The 24,386-nt window shown below is 35.6% G+C and overlaps 1 protein-coding gene across 1 annotated transcript; it reads right to left on the bottom strand.

Annotated features, from left to right (window-relative positions):
• Positions 1-598: 598 nt before the first annotated feature.
• Positions 599-22,306, bottom strand: LOC125842894 (uncharacterized). The gene is made up of 5 exons (XM_049522176.1): positions 21,984-22,306; positions 21,260-21,739; positions 20,637-20,738; positions 812-941; positions 599-604 (listed from the first exon to the last, which is right to left on the bottom strand). Exons 1-5 carry the CDS (start codon positions 22,304-22,306, stop codon positions 599-601), a joined length of 1,041 nt encoding a protein of 346 aa, XP_049378133.1.
• Positions 22,307-24,386: the final 2,080 nt, after the last annotated feature.

Here is a 24,386-nt window from a genome sequence, read left to right as displayed (position 1 = left end):
AATAAATATGAATAAAAATAAATGAATCAAATAATAGCTTAAATAAAACCTGTATTATTAATATGAGAGTCCTTGAAAATCGACGATGGTTTCATCATTGGCTAATTGTATATAAATTGAAACTAAATTTCTGTCTTTTAAAGTAGGGAGACCTCCAAAAATTGATGAAAATATTTTTTCATTGGACAATTTAAATATGTAACTAGTTAATATCATAATAAGGTTAACAACAAAAATAACATATAACTCACTCAAAAAGAATAACTAAACAAACTCATAAAAAAATCATGAATATTTAGATTAGTCGACTAATAACATAATATTAATACAAGAATGTAATAGTTAATGAAACATCAATAAACAATGAGTAAAGGGAGTAAACATTGATATAAAAATAGAGAAACCAATAAATACAATGACCTCACATATTTTAATATATAAATTTAAACAAGAGATAGTGACAATGACACAAACAAACAAAAGAAAAGGAATTATGACAATCTAACTAACACAAGTATCCCATCTAATAAAAATTATAAAATTAATACCCAATTATGATGAGCGAAAATAGATTATAAACATACACTAATAGAGAGTTTTAAACCTATGAACATGGAAACAACCATTAATATAATTAAAGTGAACATCACAAACAATAAACAAAAAGAGATACATACATCATGAATTAAAATATAGCAAGAATTAAATTACTTAATGTTAAACAACCAACCAATTTTAGCAAATGAAAACAAAGATATAAATATTAATCAACATTAAGAACAAAATTAAAGGGTCAAATTTGGATTCTCACCATTGTTTGGCGTTGTGGAGTTGTTGTTATAATGTCTTGCACCGATGATGGACTTTGAGGAAGCTGTTTGAATTTGCTGGTTGCAGCAATTGGGTCACTGACTTCTAGTTTGCTAGATTTGGAGCAATACCTGCAAAACAAAAAAAATCGAAAGGAGAAAGGGGAAGGGCAATGACTGATAGTTATTTTAATTTTGCTTCGGTTCATCGGAGTTTAGTGCTCCTCGACTGATTCATTGAGCAAACAAATGGGAAAGAGGGATGAAGTTTTAGTTGGAGCAATGCTGGTGGTCTCCAGTGAAGGTGTTGTAGGAAAGTGGTTAACGGGGGTTTGTCTAGATGCTGGTAACAACGTGAAACAAAAGAAAGCTAATAGAGAAAGAGAACTATGGGTTTTTGTTTTTCTGGAGCTTCGCTGAATTCTGGGGTGGTGGCAGCCAAAATAGGATGTGAGAAAGAGAAAGTTTAACTAGTGGAGTTTGTTTGGTGATGACTGGTCGGAGTTTCGGCGAATTTATCACCGGAGAAATAGAATGAATAGTATAAAAAAATTTGAAACTTGAACCCCAAATTCTAAAATTTTATCCACCACCCCCTAACTTAATGACTAAGAAATTGCTTAAACAAAAAATTGAAAATCAGTGTAGTACAACTTCATTAACTTAAAACTGTGGGCTAAAACCACTAGTTAATAAAATCTCTGTGTATGCAAATCTTATTTGTATTTAACTGTATTTCTAGATTGTGCTAAAAAAATCAAAATAAATATTAATAAAAGTAACAAATAAAAATGAATATTAACAAATTTTACAAATAAAATGAATGCCATGTGAAAATGCAATTTAAAAGAAAATAATGATTTAATCTACTAACACAATATTCCTAACATATTCAACCGACTGTGACCAAAATAATGTAAACAAAATTATTAACAAATTCCATTAAAATTGTAAAATATGTATTTTGAACTATTTAACAAATGAAGTACTTAAAAATATTATCTTAAAAAGATGAGACAAAAATTCAACACCCCTCTTGAGGCTTCCCCATCTGAGACTCCAGACAAGACTGCTCCACAGGCATAGCCAGTCAAGGGAACTTTCATCTCAACCTCCTGTACTTTTGTTTACATTGTTATGAGGACAGTGCTTTACATTTTTTGGTGGGGTGAGGGCCTTTGATTCGATATTCCCCTTTTTGATTGTAATTTGTTATTTTGAGTTTTGAATAATTGTAGTACTTAACATTTGTTTATATTATAGTGCTCTTTTGGTAAAAGTGCATCTTTTATTTTTATTTCGTTCTCTCTTGATTTTGAAACCCCCCATGAGTTTAAAATTGTGAAATGCTAGTAGTTTTCATTGATAACAATTTGAGGATCTGTTGTGTTCAATATCAATGTCTTGCATAGTACTCACGATGAGCATGGTGTATAGTGTTGGTGTTGCGAGAATGAAATCGATGTGGTTGCACCTTTTAGCGATCTTTTTGAATCTTTTGTTGACTAGTTGCATTTTGATGTGATCCTTGCAACGAACATTGTACGTACGCTTTTGATCTTTTAGGGATGTGCTAAATGAGTTTATTTCGAAATGCGCTATGTGGTGAGGTCTTACTTGAAAGCATGTATGTGGTGTCCTAGAATTTGCCTTGTTAGTCCAATTGTTTGAATCTTGGTTAATGTGAGACATGATCTTGTGCAACATTTCAAAAAGGGAACCCAATTGTCCATAATTCTTTGTGACTACCTTGTGAGGGTGTGCATCCATTTTGGCACCATTTGATCCTAACGTTTATGTTGGCAAAAAACCAAAAGAAAGCCTCTTTAACCAAATTATCCCTACCTTCTCACAAAGAATCCTTTTAAAGCATTATTATGTTTGGACAACCAACTAAGGGTAAAATCCCAAGTTGGGGGTGTGGAAAGAAAGGAGGAATGAAAGCCAAGTTAAAGGCAAAGAAAAAGGAACCGCTCGTTATAAAAAAATTAAAGAAGAAGTCATTTTGATGGAAATGCTTCTAAAAAATGAAAAAGAACAAGAGATGTGAATGAAGTAAAGATGATTCCAAATAATTGAGTGAAAGTCAAAGTTTGAAGTCTCAAATGAAAAAAAGAAGGAAAAGAACATGAGAAGAGGTGATGATTATTGCATTAATGATTTGAAAAGGTAAATTTACCAATTCATATTGATCATACCTTAGCCCTCAACCCCATTACAAGCCTAAAAGACCCTTGAGATCTTGCATGAACTAGGGTGTATGATGATTGGAAAATATGGGCAAATATATGAGACAAAGCTTGCATGTGTTTCTCTTTTGAGAGATTAGTGAAAGTTGCATTGATTCCTTACACTTTTGTTAATTTGCTTTTTGAGAGCATGGAATCGTTCTTGGTTTGAGGGCACTTGAATGTATATGTTTAAACATGTTCATGCATTATACAAAAAGCTAAAGTGAGCTTGAGTTTGTGTTGAGACTAGCTAGTCATCATTTGAAACCTTTTGATCGTGATTGAGGGTAGCATGTTATTGAGAGTAGTCTTGCAATGAAACTTGCATGTTAGCTCTCATTGAGTAGTGTTATACATACCCTTATTGAGCTTATTGTGTTCTTGATTTACTTGAAGACAAGCAAAAGTTTAAGTTGGGAGTGTTGATGTGTGGTATATTTGCACTTATTTAAGGTCTATTTAGCTTAATAATTATGGTCCTCAATGCCTAATTTAAACCTATTATGATAAAATATTGACGATTTGTAGCTATGAAGGCAATATGACAAGGCAAGGATTGATGTTTGAAATAATGGTAAAAAATGCAAAAGAAAGTGCAAACTATACATTGTTGATCGCTTAACAAAAAGGGCAACCTCGCCCAAAATGACAGGGCAGAGCACTGGTGTCTATCCAATCAAGTCAACGGACTCCAGTAAAGAAGGCGATCTACCGAATGAGAAAGGCGGCCTTAAAGAACATTGCCCCAAATGATAGTGTCAAAAGAAAATATTGAATGCTCGAGAGGCAAACCAAGGTGGTACTCGACAATGCGCCGAATTTGAAATATTGACCTTTTCGAGTCCTCCAACTGCGGTTCAAACACTTGAAGCCTATATCATCAAAAGGCGAGCTAATGAGCATGTTATTAAGAGCCCTAATAATGTCACCGATTGAGTTGCGCAGTGGATTTTTGGGCTCAATTTTGGGAAATTATAAATAGCCCAAAAAAGAGAGAAAGTAGAGAAGGAGTATCAAAAGATAATATTAGAGTGTGTGAATAGTTTAGAGAGAGACAACACTTTATCTTTGAAGAACACTTTTCTATCTTTTGGGGTTTTACAACTGTGTTTGAAATTGACAAATTGAAGTTAAATCTAAAGTGGGTTTACTTGTAATTGCTTAAATTCATGTTACCCATGAGTGCTTTCATAGAAGGTAGAATCTCCTTAATTTTGTGATGAGTGGTTAATACCCCAAGATCTAGGGGTTCGATGTTGATTTAATATAGTGAGTATTGTTATGGGATTGGATATTAATTTAATGTAGTGTGTATTGTGCTATGCTTTGTTTTGCTGCTGTTCATATATGAATTTGGTCTAATTATCATGGGGTTAACTTACGAGCTATGGTTTTAAACTTAGCTCCTACTTTTGATTTCTAGTTGATGCTCGGAAGAGATTGATTGGAGTTGGTAATTAATCTGATACTAGCAATTTAGGTTTGAATTCTATAACTTGCTTGAAAATAGAGGCATGGGTTGGATTTATTTGCCATGTTCTTGGAATAAAGAATAGAGTAAGGTATTGATTTGTTAGGTTGGCATTTCGATGAGACCAAAAGGAGATTCTATGCATAGATGCTTTGAGATAGAAAGATGACTAGTATCAATGAAGATGACTTAGCCTATTCATGAATGTTCATCACTATAGAGCAACATAGTTACCATATGTGACATCGATTTCTAATACCCGCACCCCTATATGGCTTGTTAACTCTTGAATTCTTTAATGTTGGAGTTTAGTTATGATAATTGACAACAAAACCTTTATATTAAATTAGTAGAATTATCCACCCACTTTTTCTTATTATTGCAAATTAGTGATTTTAAAGTCCAAATTTCTTGATAGGAATATTTCATGATATACTATTCTCTATGAGATTCGACCCCGACTCTTCGTTGAGTTTTTTTATTGACTACGACCGCTGTCCCTTTTAATTGATTTTAAGGAGGAGATTTGAGAGTTATCATATATGAGAAAACCTTTCACAACAACATCGATAATTTACTCTCAAAGCATCCTCAAATCATTTACATCAACTTCATAAAAAAATGCATATCTTCATAAATTCATCTTTCATAGCTCATAAGCTTCATCATGTGTTCATAGTCTAAAATCATGGATCATGCATGGGTTCATTTGAATTCAACTTAAAATCATGTAATTACTTCTATTCATGCATAAAAAGATAGAAAACAATCAATTGAATCATAATTGAAAGAACCCATGAAGTTGAATAAAACGCTAACTTTGAATTGAGAATCTGACTTTTAAAACTTGAAGATATTAGGAACCCTATGGAGTGAAGGACTCCATAGGTGAATACTAATATACTTAAGTGATGAATGCCCAAAAGCTATGGTGAATTGAGAATCTTGAAGTGAAACCCTAGCTTTTTCTTCCTTTGCCTTAGAGAGGATTTTGGGGGTGATCTTAGGGAGGATTTTGGAGGGGAATTTAGGAATTAGGTGAATGATATAGAATGCATAGTTTTAGGACATAAATCACTTATATAGGTCTTGAAATAGGGGTTAAAATGACATAGCTTAAGTACCAAACACATAGGAGAAAGACCAAAATGACCCTAACTTAAAACTACTGAAGTGACTTATATAGGAGGCTACACGGACTGTTTAGAGCTCCATGGTCCGTGAAGCCAACCTCCCATGTGGCCATTTTCAGGGCTTCCTTTAATGGCCAGCCCACTGCCTCTAAACGGCCAGTGGTACCCTAAATGGACCGTTTAGTGTTCCGTGAAGGGTCGTTGTCCATTTTTAGGCTTGTGGACTTGTCTGTTAACTCACTTTTACCTTTCTTAAAGTCTGAGGAGTTACACCACCAAGCAACCTACTAAACAAAGAAACTAGGCAGAAATCAAATACTCCTTCCACCCCAACAGAACCTTCTCAAACTACAACTTGCATAAAATTCAGTCCAACCTCATAGTTCTACAATATACGGCTCACAAGACTCAATAATCACAGTCCAACAGTTACAATTCAACAATCAAAACATGAATCAAGTAAGTCAATCTCAAGTGTCAAGTAGATCAATCAAAAGTAACACGTGCATCAATACAAGTTAACAAGTAAGTCAAATAAAAGCATCAACATGCATCAAATCACAATAATCAAACTCTTGCCGGAATCATTTACCATCGGCTTTATGTCATATCAGTAGCCGAAATCATTTCCCATCGGCTTTGTATCACTAGCCGAAACCATTTCTCATCGGCTTTATATCATATTACTAGCCAGAAAAATTTCCCATCAACATTATATTATATCACTAGCCAAAACCATTTCCCATCGACTTTGTATCACTAGCCGGAATGATTTCTATCGACTTTATTTCATGTCACTAGTCAAAACCATTTTCCATCAGCTTTGTCTCATATGTCTCATCACGGAGTACAACAATCAATGCACATAAGCAAGTTTAGATCATAAGAAAGAGAAAATAATTCAAGCAATTCAAGGCCACATTCATGCTATCAAGAATTTCATCAATCAATCAAATAGGGAACATCAAAAGGGTATTCACAAGCATTATGATCAACACATAAGCTTTTCATTTAACCCCTTTTTATTAATTAAGCTTAATCAAATGGAACAATGAATCCCTTACCTCATTCCCATTACTTCCAACACACAAACAATTAAGGAAATACATGAATTCTACTAGATTACAAGGGGTAGGAGATCACTTATCTTAATTCAACCAACTAGTCACTCCAAGAGTTGAGTCTTCCTCTTCTAATCAATTTCTAAATCCACACAATTTATATCAATCAAGTATTCCCAATAAATTTCTGGAAACAATAATACCCACATAAATTTCTTTGAAATATGGGTCAATCAACTCAAAACCTATTTCAAAAAATAAGGTTTGAATCCAAAAATCAAAATTTGAAAATGTTACTAAAGGTCTTAAGAACTCATTGGTGAAAACTATTTCGAAAATGGACTAAAAATCAATTCACAATTTCCATTTTAGTTTTTTTTTTTCAATTTAACAAAAACATCCCTCACCCACTTAATGGATCAAGTCCATCTACTAAAGGTAGTAGGATTTCAAGATAACCTTACAAAAAATATTATAGTAGAGATAGCATATTAGCTCAATCTAAAACAAGAAGTCAAGGTACATCAAAACTATAGGTTGTTTCTAAGCTCCTTCCCAGAGAGATGGTCTTGTAGTTTTTTTGTTCTTCTGAAGCACGGGAATTCAAGTATGTCCATCTTATATTCTCCCCTTGCTTCGATAGGTAGTTTTTGAGGTGTAGAGAACCATTTTGTGTATGTGAATTGCACTCCATAGTTTGCTAATCTATCAACGACATGAGTACCTTTTCTGTAAGTATGTTGAATGGTAGTAACTCCAAAATTTTGTATCACCCTCTTATTATGTTTGATATCATCCCAAATTCTCCATGGAGGTTTAGAAGTATCAGTAATCCATTGGATAAGTAGCAAAGAATCAGTCTTGACTTCAACCTTCATGATGTTAATAAAGCAACACCATTCTAGTCCCTACAACATAGCATTAGTTTCATCTTGATTATTAGATACTTCACCCAGATTGAAGGCATAGGCTGCAATCAACATTCCATTTTCATCTTTGACACTACCTCTACAACCACCAGGGCCTGTATTTCCCCTGGAACTCCAATCAGAGTATAGTTTTACGAGGCCAAGTCCAGGTTTCCTCCACTTTATCATCATGATGGTAATAACGGGTTCGACATTGAAAATTACATCATAGAGTTGATTCCAACTTAAATAAATGGTTATCACTTTGAATTGTTTGTGAATAATGAGGTTCCGTTGTTGGGATGCAAGGATGATAATAGGCTTACGGTTTATCTCGTTGTCCTCATATTTACTATTGCATCTAGCCTTCCAAATCTGCCAGACAATAATTGAAGGGATCGCTTGGAGGGCTAGATTCAGGATATGGTTATGCCCCTCCTTAATTCACCACTGAATAAATATTTGTCTCATATTGACAATATTAAATAGAATAGCAAACAAGCTAAAAAAATGTTTCCATACTTTTCTACTAACATCACCATTATGAAAGAGATATCTTTCACTCTCTTTAGCATATTTCACACAACATGAAAATCTGGAAGGTAAGTGTATACCAAATTTTGTAACATTGGTATCCACAACTGTTTTGCCTCTCAAAAGCCTCAAAATTAAGAAAGAAATTTTGAGGAGCATGTGTTTGTGCTAGGTCATACTATCAATAAGAGATGACTCATGAGGAATTCTAATATTGTTCCAAGATGATTTGCAAGTGGATTCCCCATCAGTGGTACCAATCCATATAGGTTGGTCTTTTAACAGAGGACAATGAAGCTTAATACTTCGTACATTATTAGCCACGTCAATAGGCAAGTTCTATAATAGCTTCCGGTAATTCCATGTACCATCAACAATGAAAGATTTAACAGGGATGTTATTAGAATTAGAGCCAATGGTGTGATAAGCTAAGTGGCCCATATATGATTAAATATCCCACCAAAAACTAGCATTTTCAGAGTTCAATATCCAAAAAATAAAATGAGTAGCCTTATCTTAAATGTTCCACATCTCCAAAAAATCAACTGATCCACAAACAATGAGAATGTGTATATCTTAATTTCTAGCCACAGGGTGAATCATTCTACCATATTCCTTACTTTTTTGGTTCAGTGAATCTTTGGTTCTAAAATTCCAATTAAAGGTACAATTTCCTTACTTTTTTTATGGGTGGCTAAAACATCAAGATCTAGGGGTGCTCAAAATGGGGTTGAGTGTTGATTTAATGTAGTGAGTATTGTGCTATGCTCTGTTTTATTGTTGTGCATGCATTAATTTGGTCTAACTACCATGATAATAAATTAAGGGTTAATGTTGCAAACTTAATGCCTACTTCCGATCTCTGGTTGATGCTCGAAATAAATTAATTAGAATGGGTAATTAGTTCAACACTAGCAATTTTGGTATGATGTTTGTATGTCACGACCCAGGGGTATCCACTAGATGTAACAAGATGTACCAGACCCCGAGAGACCTCATACAAGCCACTTAGCATATCATAACATGAAGTAATAGAAAATGGTGCAAAAATTTAAAACATTTTATTACAATAAAAGTCTTTATAAAACGAGCGGAAGTCTAATACCATAGTCTCAAACCATCTAAAACAACATGAATAAAGTCTTTGGACGCAGCCCATATAGTAATCCAAAACATAAAGAAATAAATAAGAGAAAAGGGTGATCACATCCTCGGGCACAATGAGGACTCACCAAATATTCACTTCCTTGATCAACAATGAAGCTAGCCACGAGTGTGAGAATCTATGTCACTGCACCCTACATTTGATAAGAATGTAGGCAAGAGTATGCGTTAGTACAATCATGTACTAAATATGATGGCTAGCATAAACATAAGCATTAGTCAACATCTGATATAAGGCATTAGCATAATCAAGATAGAATAAACATCATAATGAGAGAGAAATACTTCCTTAAGTAACCTTACATAACCTTAGTGAAGACTTGGGTCATCCACCTCTAGTCAAGCTTACATCATGGAAGGCCTATCTAGCAACACTCCAAGTCAAACATCTTCATAACATACTCATATCATTCATACTTAATTTTAAAGACATGGGGATTTGCCTCATTGCCTAACTTACAAAGGCAAACTGGTATTCGCCTCTTGCCTTACTTACCTTAAGATCATTGCTACTAGCCTCCATAATCACATCATATGACACGGGTACTCACCTCCACATCATTTCATAAATAGCATGGGTACTCGCCTCCATGTCCGTTCATCGTATAAGGAAAATAGGGAATCACCTCTTCTTCTATTATAAGGAGTATAGGAAATCACCATATATCCTTCAATATAGAGGTCAAGGGTAGTCGCCTCTAGCCTCATCATTCGTTTAGCATTTTAGTTGTCACGACCTGATCCTACACCCTAGAAGTGGTCGACACTCGAGAACCATTGCTGGTCCCCAAGAGAACCCTCATCCTGACTGAGTACAAGCGAAAGACTAACTCCAACATACAAAGTTTAAAAACTGAATAAAATTCATTGAACTCAATTTATAAATCTTTAAATCAGATGAATAACTTTGAATAAAAATAATATATTCAACTCGCCATAAAATAGGCAACTTAAGTCTTTGAAAATTTAACAAAATAAATGAACAAACTTCTGAAACTCTAATGTCTATCTATGAAGCCTCTAAATAACAAATATGGAAGTTGGAACAAGACCCATGACATCCTCACTAGACTGAAAGTGAATGGAATCCTGTGGAACCAAGGAGGCTCACCATAGCTAACTCGAACTCCATGTGGTATCAACGAAACTCCTGTTGATGACCCTGAATACCTGTATCTGCACCATGAAGCGATGCAGGCCAAATGGCTCAGTGCATGGAATGTAGGAGCACGTAAGGTTAATTCTAAAGCATAAACATGAGCTTGAAGTTGATAAAAAGGAAACATACTTACCTCTTCTCAAATCACTCAACTAAACTAAACTCAAGAATAGATACTCAACTCAAATATTAGATACTCAACTCAAAGATTAGATACTTAACTCAAAGATTAGATACTCAACTCAAAGATATGGTATTCAACTCAAAGGTACTCAACTCAAGATAAAGCAACAATAAAAGATGTGATATATGGAAAACTTTTAAAACAGTAGATAGCAACTCAATGTATTGAAGAGCACAATAACAACTCAATTTGTATATAATAAAATATAATATAACTCTGTGGGAGTTTCTCTAACCACAGCCATCACTATGAACTATATGATGATATAACGTTTCACCCACGTTGACAATACTATCCTATGCCTTGCGGGGGTATAGAACCTTTGAACTAAGTGGATCCATTAGTCTATGCTAAAAAGCATTAAGGAATCATCTAAAAAGTATGACCCTTTCTACCCACGTTGTCTACATGGTTTATGGAGGCTGTGAGTTGTATGAACTCTCCCTCCATATCGGTGCTCAATACTACTCCCAAAATATACTCAGCTCATAAGTTTAAAAACATAACTCTTTCTGTGGTTTGAGATTATTACTCAAAATTGTTTCTCTAAAAAGAGACGTTACTCAAACTGCTCAAAACTTTTGGAAATCTCAGTTTCCTCCTTTTTAAAAAAATGAATCATTTACTCTTGGGACTACTTAGTTCCCATATATATTTTTAAAGAAAATGAACTTGACAATACTTTTTCTCAACTCAAGTGCTCAAGTCTTAAAAGAAGTTTAGGAAAATTTGTAAAAAGACTTCTCAGAATAAAGTTCATGCCGAATTATGGACATGAACGATTCAATTTGAGGTTTTCAATAACCATACATAGGAATCAATACTCGAGACTCAACAACTCATAAATCAAGAACTTCAATGGTAATACTCGTTTCAAGAATACTCAACTCAGAGGGTTCATGCGGAATTATGGGCATGAGCTACTCAGCTCAAGGACTCGAAGATACTGCTCGTCTCCAGATTTCTCGACTTAAAGGGTTCATACAGAATTATGGGCATGAACATCTCAACTCAAGGACTCCATAGGTAATATGTAATAGTCCCATGATTAGGAATAAAATCTAAAAAGGGATTAGCAGCTCAATACTCAAGACTTAGAACGTGAAGATACTACTCCTCTCAAAGATGCTCAATTTATAAACGTCATGCGGAATTTATGGGCATGAATGACTTGACTCGACTCGAGGGTATAAATAACAATATGGAACTCATGTATATGACTCTTCTCATTCTCATACTTATTTCCTCAAAACTTAGCTCAAATCGATAGTTGATCTCAAAGGATTCACAATTGAACTCAAAAGCTTTCTTTAACTCTACTCTTAACTCTCTCTTGAATGTAAATTATGAATTCAAGAGTTATGGTTCATGATATGAAGAATCTCGTGATGTTAAAGTAGACTCATGAATACATTCTCCTCACTTTCATACTCACTTGCTCGAGTCTTGGAACAAGGTGATAGAAATTATAGAAGACTCCTCAAAAAGACTCAAAGGAACATTCTCAAAATGTTCGAAAGAACTCTTAACCCTATCTTGAATTTGAATTATGAATTATGAATTCAAGGATATGATTCATGTTATGAATGATTTCTAGGTGTTTAGAAGTAGTTTAGAGTGTTTAAAATCAAAAGGGGGGTGAAGGTACACTTTAAATTAACTCAAACAGAGAAACTGACTGCAAACTGGAAGGAGCAGGCCATCCTGGCGCACTGAGGTGTACGGGGCGCCAACCCCTAAACTACACAACATGATTTGGGGCGCAATTGCTGGAGTGGGCCAGGCCCCAACCCAGAAAACCTGACGAATATCTTTGCTTGGTTTCGAACCCTAACTAGCCTAGAATCGAATGATTTCTTCCTTAATCACTTCAAATCTATTACTCACAATAAGTACACTCTAATATACTCAATACAGCCCTTAAATCGCTCACTCTCATCTCAAGAATTCATCAAAACCCCAAGAAAACAAGATTTAGAATGAACTTCAAGAACACTTATCCAGAACTCATCAAGAACTTTAATCTTTTAACTTTTTGATCTTCTCCTCTTTTCTCTTGTTTTCTCTTCTTGAAATCTTAACTAAAACTCTAGGCGTATATTAGGATTATAAAACTGAACCTAATCAGATTAGACCCTAAAAAATTACTAAGAGTGACTTAAATCTAATTGGGTAAGGAAAAGACCAAAATACCCCTTACTATTTTTGGGTAACTTTCCTTAACTGGACAACCTGACTTCAAATCGACATATCTCACTCATCTGACCTCGAAACTTAGCAAAATCGGTGAAGTTGGAAAGATAATTCAAACACCTTTTATTTTCCATCTCATGGCACACCTAAATCATCGTATACTCAGAATTATGGTCGTTTGAACATGACCCAAATCTTATAAGAACTTAGGAATCACTTGAACGAATTCCCTTTAATTATTTTTGGAACTCAAGGTGCTATATCTAGTGATCATAACACTTAAGAAAATTGAAATTCCTTGGTAAAAACTTAATCACTATGAAGGAATGTTTAAGTCTTAGCTCAAAAATTTTCCGGGGTGTTACAATATCTCCCCATTGGGATCGTTCTCCCTCGAATGACGACTAGATTGGGTATGGAATAGGGTTACTCTTACTAAGGGCTGAGTCTAGTGGTATGCTCTCACTATATTCAAGTTTAACCCAAATCCTTAGGTTCGAGTTCTATACCTCTCTATAGGAAATCTCATCCCAAGACTATTACTCTTTACCACCACATTGGGCTCATATCAAGAACCACTTAATGTTTAACAACACCACATTCAAGCTTAGTACTCTAACAACTCCATGGAATCCTATTAACTAACTCCTTCGGAACAAACTAAGGGCTCTCATTTAACTATTTCTCATCGTAAAGCCTCATCCTCCTCATTTATACCCTAAGATGGAATTATCACACCATTACTATCATGATAAGAATATCAACCTCCTCTTTCTAATATCACTCCATTACTAAAAGAACTTCCGAAAGGACATCTTCCATACACTTTGGAACTCATACTATCTTACTCTCAAACACTTAATTTGATTTCTCATTTTGTCATCTCCCCTTGAGGTCTAAAGCTGACACTTGAAAGCTATGGACTTATTCCATCATCTCTAACTGGTCTACATCCTCTTTTACTCTAACACTTTATCTCATGACTACCAAACTCTCTATAAGCGGTACTAAGACCTCTTTCTAAGGTGTTTCTATTAACCTCTTCTGATTACATACCCTCTTGGTACACCTCTTAATACTCTTGTTACTCCTGTGACTTAGCCACACTTCACTGTCCTTATTTAAAGGTTAGGGTCTCTCACTTGTACTACTCACATTCATTGCAGCAACCATCTATATTCCTCACATACTCTATGTTAAGTCTACCATATCAAATCTCAAGGCTAACATCATCACCCTCATGTTGCCATTCTTTTGATCACGACACTCATCTCAAATTTAAGCTTAATGTTTATTACTAAACTCGAATATCAATATGATTGCTCGCTTGCTATACAATACCTCATTACTTGATCAGTTCTATAACCTTCTGAACATCATGATCCTCTCAAACAAATCGTAAGCCTAGCTTAGATCTATCACTTCATGAATACTCTGTGCTTCTATTCAACATATATATTTAGCCTCCTCTAACACGAGGGCACATCGACATCAACTCTATTATGGTATAAAGATATACTCTATCTCATCTTGAATAACAACCCTTACTCTACCTCCTATCATGAGATCTTCACAACTCATCACTTCTTAGTCTACCCATAGGGGAAAACTCCTCGTCAATAACTTACTGGGTGCATGACTATAATAACATAGCCTGCCTCATTACTATCTCCCTTTCTTGGATTAGTAAACCTCTACATTCTTTCCTCTAACTCCTGGCTCTTTCACTACTACTGCTCATGATATCGTAACTCATGCTACCTTTTCACGTGAAAATACTACCAAGCTCTAAACATACTTCCTCATAAGGATCTTAGCTGAAATAAGGCTTAAGGAAAAGAGTACAACTCGATTTTAGCTCAAATGCACGATTCATATTCATAGGAAGGCATTACTCTGAAACTCAACACTTAGCTCACTCATGGGCTTCTCTCAAGCCCCTATGGAGTCTTATGACTTCCTCAAAACTCTTGCTAAGACCAACTCTTTGATAAATGACTGAATTTCCTTTTCAACCACCTCTAGTATGTTGGGGAGTCAAATGGATCTGAGAAATACATGAGTATGAATAAATCTTTATGACATATCTCTATTGCACGATTAAGAGTATGAGGGAACGAAAACTTTTCCTAAATGTCTTTAGTTGCTTATTTATAGAAGTGGGGCCTTTACAACCATAAACAAGATCCTACTTGACACGACTTCATAAACACCCTACGACACTTGAGCTCTGTGCTCTCACAACCATAAACTTTTTCGAAGTGTTAGGTTCGTTCACCCATACACCAATCATGTTATTTTTCAGCGCAATTTTATTCTTGAAGTTAAAAGATTAGAGTTCTTGATGAGTTCTTGATAAGTGTTCTTGAAGTTCATTCTAAGAGCCCGTTTGGATTGACTTAAAAAAGTAACTTTTAAAATGTAACTTTTTAAAGTGCTGAATCTTATTTTTAAAATAAGTAGTTATGTGTTTGGATAAAAGTGTTGCAGTTGAAAAAAAAGTTGTTGATGTGTTTGGCAAATAAGTGCTGGTAAGCACTTTTTTCTATCAAAATGTCTGAAATATCCTTTAAGTTGTTAACATGATGAAAAGTTGATTAATTTAAGGTTTTTATACTTTAAAAAAATTAAAACAAAATTAATTTATATTTTACATTCATAAGTAATAATATTTTCCTATCAATCACATATTTCTTTACCACCACAAATTATTTATAAGAGGAATAATAATAATNATAATAATAATAATGATAATAATAATAAAATAATAATAATAGTAAAATAATAATAATAATAATAATGATAATAATAAAATAATAATAATAATAAAATAATAATAATATAATAATAATAATAATAAAAAAAAATAATGATAATAATAAAATAATAATAATAATGATAATAATAATAAAATAATAATAATAGTAAAATAATAATAATAATAATAATGATAATAATAAAATAATAATAATAATAATATAATAATAATATAATAATAATAATAAAATAAAATAATAATAATAATAATAATAATAATAATAATAATAAAAAAAAAATACTAATAATAATATTTCAATATGGGCAATTTGGAAATTGTATAAAAGAATTAAGGGCAAAAAGGTAATATACTTGGTCAACATAAAAGGGCTTTTAAGTTAAAAAAAAAAAAGCTCCCGTCACCTAGCTTTTAACTTTTCGCTTAAAATAAGTCATTTTTTACTTAAAATAAGTCACTTTGATAATTGCCAAACACTCTAATAAGTCAAAAACTGGCTTTTAAGCCAGTTTGACCAGCTTAAAAGCCCATCCAAACATGCTCTAAATCTTAGAAGAACATAGGAATGACTTGAGTGAATTCCCTTCAATTCTTTTTGGAACTCAAGGTGCTATATCTAGTGACCTTAACACTTCAGAAAATTTAAATTCCTTGATAAAAACTTACTCACTACTAAGGATGGTTCAAGTCTTAGCTCAAAAAATTTTCGAGGTGTTACATTAGTCTAGATTCATTTTAGGTGAGAAATCCTTTCAACCTAGAATCATTTATGTGAGTAAATCTTTCATATTCATACATTTATAATTAATCAATTCATATGGGAAGTATCCCTTCTCAACAATAACATCAATTACCAACAATTCACATCATAAGCTTTACTCTCAAAGCCCTAGATCTCATGATCATCATCTAAGCTTCATTCTCAAGCAATTCTAATCATATTTCATCAATCTTATAAGGACAAGCCTAAACCCATAAATTTTCCTTTCATGGCATCAACCCAATTACATCAATTCTAGGTCAAATCATGGAATACGCATAGGTACATGTAATTTCATTCTAAAAACATGTAATCCTATCAATTCAATCATAAACAATCATAATCCACTCATTTGGATCAACATTCATCATAACCCACAACATTGGAAGAAACCCTAGCTAGAATTGGGGATATTCTAGGGGACTCTATGGGAGAAAGGATCCCATGGATGAAAATCCATCATACCTTGATTAAAAAGCCATCATAAGCATCAAGATTGGAGACTTGAACTTGACCTAGCTTCAATTTCTTCTTTCTTCTTCCAACTTCTAGAGAGAGAATTATTTATCGGGGTTTTGAGAAGTCTTTTGGTATTTGAGAGAATGACTTAATTGAGGGGTTTTAGAGGTTAAAAATACTTATATAGGTCGTCTAGGTGAAGTCAAAACTACACCACTTAATTCCAATTAAATACAGAAAAGACCCTTAAGCCCTCAACTTAACAGTCACAAAGGCCCACCCACGAGACCATGCCGATTGACCTAGGTTCATCCTGGTCAAACATGGTTCCTTGTCTGGGACTTGATTTTTAGGCCTTGGACCTACGACCCCCAACCACGGACCGTGGGCCCATCAACGGGTGGCGGGTCCTGGCCATGGTTCATTGCCTCAGACAATCCTTAGGGTGTCCACAAACGGGGCTCACCTACGGGGCATGGGTCCTACCACGTTGCATGGTTGGCCCTCGTAGGTGACACTTGGAAGTTCTAACAATCCGCTAAGCTTTCCTCTTTCGAATCCAGGGTGTTACATTATCTCTCCCTTGGGATCATTCATCCTCGAATGTGATTCTAAGTATGTTTCTAAACGAAAAGACTCAAGAATACCATCCCATCATACATGCAACTCATCTAAATGCACACAAATAAGGAGGAACTTCATCTCCAAGCTAAACATACTCAATGCACCATTAGGAAGTAGGAACTACATCTAACAACCCAATATGCATGAAATTTTCAGATTTCTTACATTTCAGGAGGAACTACCATATCAAAACATAAAAGCATGCTCAAAACAATCTCATGGAGCCTAAATGCAATCAACACTTAAAGCGCATATTCAAGGAGGAAATCTCCACTTCAAGTCAAGACATGTTCAACAATTCATCTCATGAAGTCTATAGGCAACTCATACTCAATGAACAACAACAAGAGGAAAATAATTCACATAGGTCATTTTCATTCAAAACTTAGGCTTTTGCATGAACATGCAATTTTTAAGGAAATCATGGAAACACATAAACACACATGACTTCAAACATAAGCAAACCAAGATGAACTCATTACCTCAAGCTAGAATAGGAGGGAAAAGGTGATGACAGCGGGACTTCATATTGGCCTCGGCCTCCCAAGTAGAACCCTCAACTAAGTGGTTTCTCCACAAAACCTTTACGAAAGCAACTTTCTTGTTCCTCAATCTTTTAACTTGTCGGTCTAGAACTCAACCAGAACTTCTTCATAAGAGATATTTTCATCAACTCCCAACCCTTCAAGGGAAACTATGGATGTTGGATCTCCAACAGACTTCTTAAGCATAGAGACATGGAAAATGGGATGCACCATTGCCAAATCATTTGGCAAAATCAAATTCACACACAACCTTACCAATATGTCTCAAGATTTAATACGGGCCCACGTATTGGGGCTTAAGCTTCTCCTTCTTTTCAAATCTCATCACACCCTTCATGGGTGAGATTTTCAAATAGACCCAATCACTAACCTCAAACTGTAGGTCTCTTCTTCTAACATCGGCATAGGAATTTTTTTGGCTTTGGATGGTTCTTAACCTCTCCCTAATGAGCCGGACTTTCTCCATAGCCTCATGAACTAATTCGGGTCCAATCAAAGCAACTTCACCCACTTCAAACTAGCCTATAGGAGATATACACCTCCTACCATAAAGAGCTTCAAACGGCGCCATACCAATACTAGAATGGTAGCTATTATTATAAGCGAATTCTATCAACGAAAAGTGATCATCCCAACTTCCCCTGAAATTGATGAAACACACTCTCAATATATCCTCTAAGGTTTGGATTGTTCGCTCTGCTTGCCCGTCGGTTTATGGTTGGAAAGTTATGCTAAGCTTAACCTTAGTGTCAAGTCCCTTTTTAAATGACTTCTAAAATTGGGAAGGAAATTGGGTACCATGATCGAAAATAATGGGCAAAGGCACTCCATGTAGCCTTACCATCTCTCTCAAATACAACTTGGCATAATCTTCCACCGAATAAGAAACCTTGACGGGAAGGAAATGTGCTGATTTTGTCATCCGATCTACCACCACCCAAAAAGAGTCATGTTGTCGCCGGGTGCGAGGCAAACCAACTATAAAGTCCATATTCATGTCTTTCCATCCATGTAGGAATGCTAATATTTTGAGTTAAACCTCCCAATTTCTGATGCTCTTCTTTACATGTTGGCAATTCAGACATTTGGCCACAAATACCGCAATATCCTTTTTCATCCCATTCCATTAATAGACTTCCCGTATATCACGGTACTTCTTGGTGGCTCCCGGGTGAATGGAATACTACGAACTATGGGCTTCTGCCAAAATTTGTTCCCTGAGCTCATAAACATATGGAACACATAATCGACCTTCGTATCTAAGTACCCCATCTCCCCCTTGGGAGAAAGCCTCAACAGACTTCTTGAGTACCGATTCTTTCAATTCGACCAAAGTCGGATTAAGACATTGCTTAGCTTTAACATCATTTACAAGAGATGATTTGGAGCCATTATCGACCATGACACCACCTTTGTCGGAGTCTACCAATCGAACACCCAATTGGGCCAATCTATGCATATCTCGAGCCAACTCTTTTATATCATCATCGACATGTGCAACACTACCCATTGATAGTCGACTAAGAGCATCCTCTACTACATTTGCCTTTCTGGGGTGATAAAGTACACTCATATCATAGTACTTTAACAATTTCAACCACCTTCATTGGCGAAGATTTATATCTTTTTGGGTAAACACGTATTTTAAACTCTTATGGTCTGTGAAAAAATCAACATGAACCCCAGACAAATAATGCCTCCAAACTTTTATGGAAAATACCACTGCCGCTAATTCAATGTCGTGGGTAGGATAGTTCTTCTCATTAACCTTAAGTTGCCTTGAAGCATAGGCAATCAGCTTACCATTTTGCATAAGCACACAATCCAACCCAACTCTAGAGGTGTCACAATATACCACAAAACCATCCGTTCCTTCTGGTAAAGTCAACACCGGAGCGGAACAAAATCTATCTTTTTAACTCTTGAAAACTTTTCTCACAAGCATTCGACCATATAAATTTAGCCTTCTTTTGAGTCAGGGCCATCAAAGAAGAAGCAATGGAGGAAAACCCCTCAACAAACCTTCTGTAATAACAGGCCAAACCCAAGAAACTTCTAATATATATTGGCAATAGAGGTCTAGGTCAACTCTTGACCGCATCCGTCTTAATTGGATCTACCTCAATACCCTTGCTTGAAACAATATGGCCTAAGAAAGTCACAAACCTCAACAAAAAATCATATTTGCTAAACTTTGCATAAAGTTGTTGGGCCTTGAGGATTTGAAATACGATCCTCAAATGATCAATATGCTCCTTCTCACTTCTTGAATATATCAAAATATCATCGATAAACACTATCTCAAACAAGTCAAGATATTGTCGGAATACTCTATTTATCAAGTCCATGAACGCTGCCGGAGCGTTAGTCAAACCAAAGGGCATCACTAAGAACTCATAATGGTCATATCGGGTCCTAAAAGCCATTTTCGAAATATCTTCGTCTTTCATCCTCAATTGGTGATAACCCGACCGAAGATCAATTTTTGAGAAATAACTTGCCCCTTGAAGTTGATCAAATAAATCATCTATTCTTGGAAGAGGAAATTTATTCTTAATGGTCTTCTTGTTCAATTGTCGATAATCAATACACAAACAAAGAGACCCATCTTTCTTTCTAACAAACAAAATCGGAGCATCCCATGGAGATATACTTGGTCGGATAAAACCCCTGTCCAACAAATCCTTTAGTTGCTCTTTCAACTCCTTAAGTTCCACCAGAGCCATTCTATAAAGAGGAATAGAGATGTGTTATGTATCCGGGAGAAGGTCAATACCAAAGTCTATTCCCTTTCGGGAGGAACACCGGGTAGATCATCGGGAAATACTTTTGGAAACTCTTTTACAACGGGGACCAACTCAAGAATGGGGGTTTTGGAATCTATATCCCTCACCCTCACTATATGGTAAATACAACCCTTGGAAATCATTTTCCCAGCTTTTAGGTAAGAAACAAATTGACCTCTAGGCATAGAATTCCCCCCCTTTCACTCTAAGATAGGCTCATTTGGGAATTGAAACTTGACTACTCAAGTCCTACAATTAATATAGGCATAACATGAATGCAACCAATCCATACCAAGGATGACATCAAAGTGTAACATATCAAGCTCTACCAAATCAACAAGAGTAACTCTATGGGATAAGGAAACGGGACATCTTCTATAGACCCGCTTTGCCACCATATAATCACCAATAGGGGTAGAGACCGAAAAAGGTTTTAATAACACATCGGGAAGCACATCAAACCTCATAGCTATATAAGGAGTCACAAAGCACAAAGTAGCCCCTAGATCAAGTAAAGCATACACATCTATAAGGAAAAATTTTAACATACAAGTCACCTCATCCGGTGAGTTCTCTTGATCACCTCTAGTTTGGACAGCATAGAAACAGTTTTTCTTAGGAGCACTTGCACCAGAACAACTTGGACCGGACGAAGGGTAGGGTTGACCCCTACGACGAGTATCTCCCTCATTCTTAGCAACCGAAGGACAATTCCTTATCTTCTGATCCGTCTTACCACACCCAAAGCAAGAATTGGAGCCTGCTAGACACTTACCCTCATGATTTCTTCCACATTTGGCACAAGTAGGCATTGAAGGCCTATTACCATCTCCTTGAGGTTTTGGGTTAGACACCCTATAATTATTAGGACTTGAAGGAGCACTAGAAGAACCTTGCCCAGAGAACTTTTGCCGAAACCTTGAACGACCCCGTCCACCGGACCTAGAATGTTAATAATGACCATCATCCACCCTTTCTCTCTTTGGCTCTCTAGATCTTCCCTTGAGTTTTTCTTCCTCAATTTTTTGGGAATGCACCATAAGGCGAGAAATGTCCTATGTCATGGACAAGCATAGTGGTGCGACATTCTTTGACAACCAAGTCGGACACTCCTGACACAAACTTATTCATCTTGGTCCTATGATCCGCCACAATAAAAGGAGCATACTTAGATAGTTGAGTGAACCTCAAAGCATATTCTCTAACACTCATATTTCCTTGCCTAAGGTAAATGAACTCGAGTCCCTGGGCCTCTCTCATCTCAAGACAGAAAAATCGATCAAGAAAAGCATTTTTGAACCTTTCCCACTCTATGGGACCCATTTCTTCCGGCCTTTCCTCTTTTCGTTTATTAAACAAAATCTGAGCAACCCGTTTGAGTTGGTAAGTGGCTAGCTCCGCCTTCTCTACCAGAGTCACTCCCACAGTAGCAAGTATCTTATAGACCTCGTTGATAAACTCTTGAGGATCTTCCTCAATTTTGGAGCCATAAAATTTGGAAGGGTTCATCCTTGTAAAATCCCTCACTCTTACAGCCGTCGTACCCACATTTGGTTCACGAGAGCTACCACCTCTCTATTGGCTTGTGTCGTCACAACTTGAGCCAACACTTGAAAATCCTACCTAAACTCCGAATTTGTTACATTCTCATTCAAGATGTTAATAAAAGCTTGAGGAGGAAACTCTTGATCAACAATGCCTCCCTCTATCCTTCTATCATTAGACCTTCTAGTAGTCATATCCTGAAAACCATCAGGTAGGGATTATGGGAAAGATTTATAGAGTTAAACTCTATGGCACAACTTAGAGAAGTGAGAAGTGAATTTTCCGAAATATCTAATTGCCTTTCATTCATAAATGTGGCGCGCTTCACATTTATAAACTAGACTCTACTACACGTGGTTGAGACATCCTAGAACCATTCTAAACCTTGAGGTCTGATTACCAAGTTTGTCACAACCCAGTGGTACCCCTAGATGTAACAAGGCGTACAAGACCATGAGACGCCTCATACAAGACACTTAGCATATCATAACATGAAGTAATAGAAAATGGTGCGGGAATTTAAAACATTTAAGCACAATCAAAGTCCTTATAAAATGAGTGCAAGTCTAATATAATAGTCTCAAACCATCTAAAACAACATGAATAAAGTCTTGGGACGCAACCCATATAGTAGTCCAAGACATAAAGAAAGACATAAGAGAAAAGGGTGATCACATCCTCGGGCACAATGAGGACTCACCAAATCTTCACTTCTTTGATCAACAACAAAGCTAGCCATGAGTGTGAGAGTCTATTTTGTTGGACCCTACATTTAATAAAAATGTAGACAAGAGTATGCGTTAGTACAATCATGTACTAAATATGATGGCAAACATAAACAACATAACCATAAGCATTAGTAAACATATAACATAAAGCATAATCATAATCAAGACATAATAAGCATCATAATGAGAGAGAAATGATTCCTTAAGTAACCTCACTTAACCTTCGTCAAGACTTGGGTCATCCACCTCTAGTCAAGCTTACATCATGGAAGGCCTATCTAGCAACACTCCAAATCAAACATCTTCATGGCATAATCATATCGTTCATACTTACTTTTAAAGACATGGGGATTCACCTCATTACCTAACTTACAAAGGATAACGGGTATTCGCCTTTTGCCTTACTTACCTTAAGATCATGGGTACTCACCTCCACAATCACATCATATGACATGGGTACTCACCTACACATCATTTCATAAGGAGCATGGGTACTCGCCTCCATGTCCATTAATCCTATTAGGAAGATAGGGAATCACCTCTTGTTTAATTCTAAGGGGTATGGGAAATCACCACATATCCTTCAATAAAGAGGTCAAGGGTAGCCGCCTCTAGCCTCATTATTCATTTAACATTTTAGTCTAGATTCATTTTAGGTGAGAAATCCTTTTAACATAGAATAATTTATGTGAGTAAACCTTTCACAATTAAGAAATTCATGTGGGAAGTATCCCTTCCTCAACAATAACATCAATTACCAACATTTCAAATCATAAGCTTTACTCTCAAAGCCCTATGTCTCATGATCATCATCTAATATTCATTCTCAACAAATTATAATCATATTTTATCAATTCTATAAGGACAAGCCTAAACCCACAAAGTTTCCCTTCATGGCATCAACCCAATTATATCAATTCAAGGTCAAATCATGGAATAGACATCGGTACATGTAATTTCATTCTAAAAACATGTAATTCTATCAATTAAATTATAAAATATCATAATCCACTCAATTAGATCAACATTCATCATAACCATAACATTGGAAGAAACCCTAGCTAGAATTAGGGAATTCTTCATCAACTGAGGACATTCTAGGGGACTCCATGGGAGAAAGGATCCCATGGATGAAAATCCATCATACCTTGATTACAAAGCCCTCACAAGCTTGAAGATTGGAGACTTGAACTTGTCCTAGCTTCAATTTCTTCTTTCTTCTTCCAACTTCTAGAGAGAGAATTTTTTAGAGGAGTTTTGGGAATTCTTTTGGGATTTGAGAGAATGACTTAATTGAGGGGTTTTGGGGGTTAAAG

This window comes from Solanum stenotomum, chromosome 10 (genome assembly GCF_019186545.1).
Source record: "Solanum stenotomum isolate F172 chromosome 10, ASM1918654v1, whole genome shotgun sequence".
In the NCBI taxonomy this organism is placed as follows: Eukaryota; Viridiplantae; Streptophyta; class Magnoliopsida; order Solanales; family Solanaceae; genus Solanum; species Solanum stenotomum.
Note: the sequence above shows the minus strand (reverse complement) of the source record. Positions and strands in the feature narration are given on the sequence as shown.